The sequence below is a fragment of the Macrobrachium nipponense genome, chromosome 45 (genome assembly GCF_015104395.2).
Source record: "Macrobrachium nipponense isolate FS-2020 chromosome 45, ASM1510439v2, whole genome shotgun sequence".
NCBI classification, from domain to species: domain Eukaryota; kingdom Metazoa; phylum Arthropoda; class Malacostraca; order Decapoda; family Palaemonidae; genus Macrobrachium; species Macrobrachium nipponense.
Window position 1 is genome coordinate 157,883 of NC_061105.1, and position 3,569 is coordinate 161,451.

General features: G+C 46.2%; 1 protein-coding gene across 1 annotated transcript; it reads right to left on the reverse strand.

Annotated features, from left to right (window-relative positions):
* Positions 1–529: 529 nt before the first annotated feature.
* On the reverse strand, positions 530–2,536 carry LOC135214048 (trichohyalin-like). Its single transcript, XM_064248162.1, has one exon. It carries the CDS (start codon positions 2,534–2,536, stop codon positions 530–532), a length of 2,007 nt encoding a protein of 668 aa, XP_064104232.1.
* Positions 2,537–3,569: the final 1,033 nt, after the last annotated feature.

Consider the following 3,569-nt stretch of genomic DNA (forward strand, 5'->3'; position numbering starts at 1 on the left):
TCTCTCTCAAAATCTCTCTCTCTCTCTCTCGTTGTTTTTGGCAGGCATTTTACGGACGATGCCAACCCTCCCTATTTTTCCGGGCTTGGACCGGCACTGAATTGGGCTGGTGGGCAGGCCAGCCCAATTCAGTGGCTAGGTTAAAATGTGTTTCCCACAGCAGGAAAATTAATCAAGTCATCCAGTCAGACTCAGTTACTGAGCCTGTCCTGACTGGGACCAAAGGGCAAACATGAATGGGTCACAGAAAGACCCGATGACCGTGGGATTGAACGCGCACCCAAAGCAACATAAGAGCCACCACCATGAACACCTTCGGGGGGGAGAGGGGGAGCCGTGGGGGGACGGCTTTCGAAGGTGGGGGGAATCATGGGGTTCCTCCGATGCTGCTGAAGATGTGCGCTCAGTCCCAAGGTCGTCGAGTCAGTCCGTGACTCACTCATGTAAGCCTTTTAGGTGGGTGTTGCAGCTGGCTTAGTCCTCGTTTTCCTTACGAATCTCGGCTCTGAGGGGCTCAGTCTTACAGATCTCATCTTTCACTGCTTTGATGACAAGTTTTGTCATCGTTTTTTCCGTTGGAAATCTCACAGTTCTCGTCAGAATCTCCACGAGTGAGTTCCGTCAACGTCTGAGTTAGGACGTCCCACTGTTTCGGGTAGTTGGTCCTCTCTTGCTGGGCATCGCAGTATTTCCTGTGTTGTTTCTCCTTCCTCAGCCACAGGTCCTCATCTTGCTTCTCCTTTTCATTGATGCTGTCCAGAGTTTCAGTTCCATGTTGCAGTGCAATGTGCTGCAGATGGAAGTTCCTCTGAGCTGTCCCGTGGAGAAGCGTCATTAGCATGTATTTGTCCTGTTCCCTCAGAGCCTCTTGCTGTCTCCTTTGGCGCTCCATGAGACGCTGTTGTTCCTTTATCATCTTTTCCTCTTGGATCCTCCAATTTTCTTTCAGATCTTCACATTCCGTTCTAAGTTGCTGGAGCTCTTTCTCACCTACCTGCAGTTTGTTCTCTATCTCCTTCCTCTGTTCTTGATGGTCTTTTTCATCTTTCCTCAGCTTCTCTACTTCTTTTTCCCTTTCCTGTAACATTTGCTGCCAGTTTACATTTTCCCGCTGTTCTTTAATCAGAAGATTGACAGCATTTTCTAATCTGTCTTCCAACTCTAGCTTTTCAGCTCCGAGTTGTTCCTCTTTGTCCAAGAGATCTCTCAACTGGTATTCCCTTTTCTGGATCTCTTTATCAAGATCGTTTGCGAGTTTTGTCGCCTTCTGGCCTGCCTCCTTCAGCAAGCTGTCCAGTTCCTTGCCGTGACTGAGAGCAACGCCTAGTTCCTCCACAAGTTCTTCTTTTTCACATATCAATTTCTTCTCCATGTTTAGGAGGTTTTCAATTTGGAGGTCCCTGTTATTGAGCTCTACTTTGAAGGTTCTCAGGGAAGTCGCCATCTCATTTCCTCTCTTCTTTTCTTCTTTCAGCAAGTTTTCCATCTCCTTCCCATGATGGAGAGCATCCTGGAGATTTCTGCTCCTCTGTTTCTCCTTCCTTAAAGACTTCAGAAGTGAATTTACTATCAGGTGGGTTTTGTTTACCTCATCCTGAAGCGTGGCGTTCTCTCCTCCTAGTTCTGCGACCCAGGTCTTCATAACCTGGGCTTCTCCAGCCAGAACTTTGGTCAACTTCTTCTCATTGTCTAACTCTTTCTGCAGTAAAGTCACTTCTGCTGCTTTTGCTGTTAACTCTTCTTTGCACTTTTCATTCTTTCCTCCTAGTTCTGCCACCCAGTTCTTCATAACCTGGGCTTCTCCAGCCAGAACTTGGGTCAGCTTCTTCTCATTGTTTAACTCTTTCTGCAGTGAAGTAACTTCTGCTGCTTTTGCTGCTAACTCTTCTTTGCACTTTTCATTCTCTCCTCCTAGTTCTGCGACCCAGTTCCTCATCACTTGTAGTTCTTGTGCCATAATCTCAGTTTTCGCTCTTTCTGCATTTAGAATTTCTGATGCAGAGACCAACTGAGATTCCTTTTCGCGCAAAACTGATTCTAGGAACTGAACTTGATCTTCTAGTACCAAGTTCTTATGGGTCTCGTCTGCCAGGTTTTTCTCGAGCTCACAATTTTTATCTTTTAGGTCAGCTGCTACCTCCCTAAGTGTAGAGTTTTCAGATTCAGTGAGCTCGAGTTTTCCTTGGATAGCTTCTTGGTTCTCTTGAATGGCCATTAGTTGGTTTTCCAGTTCTTCTACAGTGCCTTCAATGGCCATCATTTGCACTTCCAGAGTCCTCAGTTTCTGTCGGCCGTTCTCAGACTCTCTTGCTTGACGTGCCAGTAATTCTTGCAGATGGTCGACCTTCCTCTCCTTCTGGTCTAAGGCTTCCCTGTAGTCTACTACGAGCCTCATCAAATCTTCATTCTCTGCGTCAAGAATTTGATTGAAAGTTTCTATCTTTTCTAGTTTGAGGCTCAATTCAGTTTCTTTCTCTTTAGCACACTGCAGATCTCTTTCTTTGTCGACCATCTCTTTCTGGAAGAGCCTTTCCATTTCCGTCTCGTCTTCGTCCCTTTTCTTGAGCAAGTGTTCAGTCCCTCTTTAGTCGTCTCTCCAGAGACACGATTTGCTCCATCAGTTCTTTGTTAAAGTTGTCTGCTTTCTCTCCTCGATCTAGAGCCAGTTCCAGGTCGTGTTGTAGGCGACACTTTTCAGTCAGAACTTGTTCTTTTTGAAGGCAGACGCTCTCGATTTGTCTGCTCATCGCTGCTGCGTCGTCTGCCCTCTTTTCCAGCAAAATATCCTTGCCCTCAAGTTCCCTTTGAATCCGCTCTATCGCCTTTCCTGCTTCCTTCAAGAGCTGTTCCATTCTAGTACCGTTAGCCTGACTCTTTTCCAGGGATTCTTGCAACCTCTGCATTTCTACATCTGGCTGTTCTTGATGTAGTGTGGGCAGGTCTCCTTCTTCCTCGGTGCTTTCCAGTTGTTCAGTTTCCGTGGTCTCTTCCAGTTCCTCATTGCCGTCTTCCAGATCTTCCAGTTCTAGACTGTCTTCCAGTCTAGACACTCTGCTCACATCAGTTTCCAGTTCATTCTCACTCTCGCTCATATCATTTTCAAGGTGTTCTTCACTCTCATTCATACTGGTTTCATCATCATCCTCACTTTCGCTCATATTCATTTCATTGTCATCCTCAATTTCGCTCATGTCGGTTTCATCGTCATCCTCGCTATCATACTCATCTATACGTTCGCTTTCCATACACACTTCCATTTCATCAGATGTTCGTCCAGACATTCCATACATCCAGCACGCAGCAAGCGCCAAGGCTGCCAACAAGGACAAACCTACAAGAGGTTTGGCGAAGGCAAAAGATGGCGCAGTCAAGCTGCTGTTGGACTGATCGACAACAATTTCTGCTTCAAGAGAATCAACAGCGGCATCAACAAGAGCACCAGGTACTCGGAAACCACTGCTGACAACTCGACAACAACAGAAATGAAACAAGTCGTCCATGATCGTAGCGTACAAGTCGCCGAAAATGAATGCCAGTATCACAAGTAAAATGCAATATAGCTCAAACAT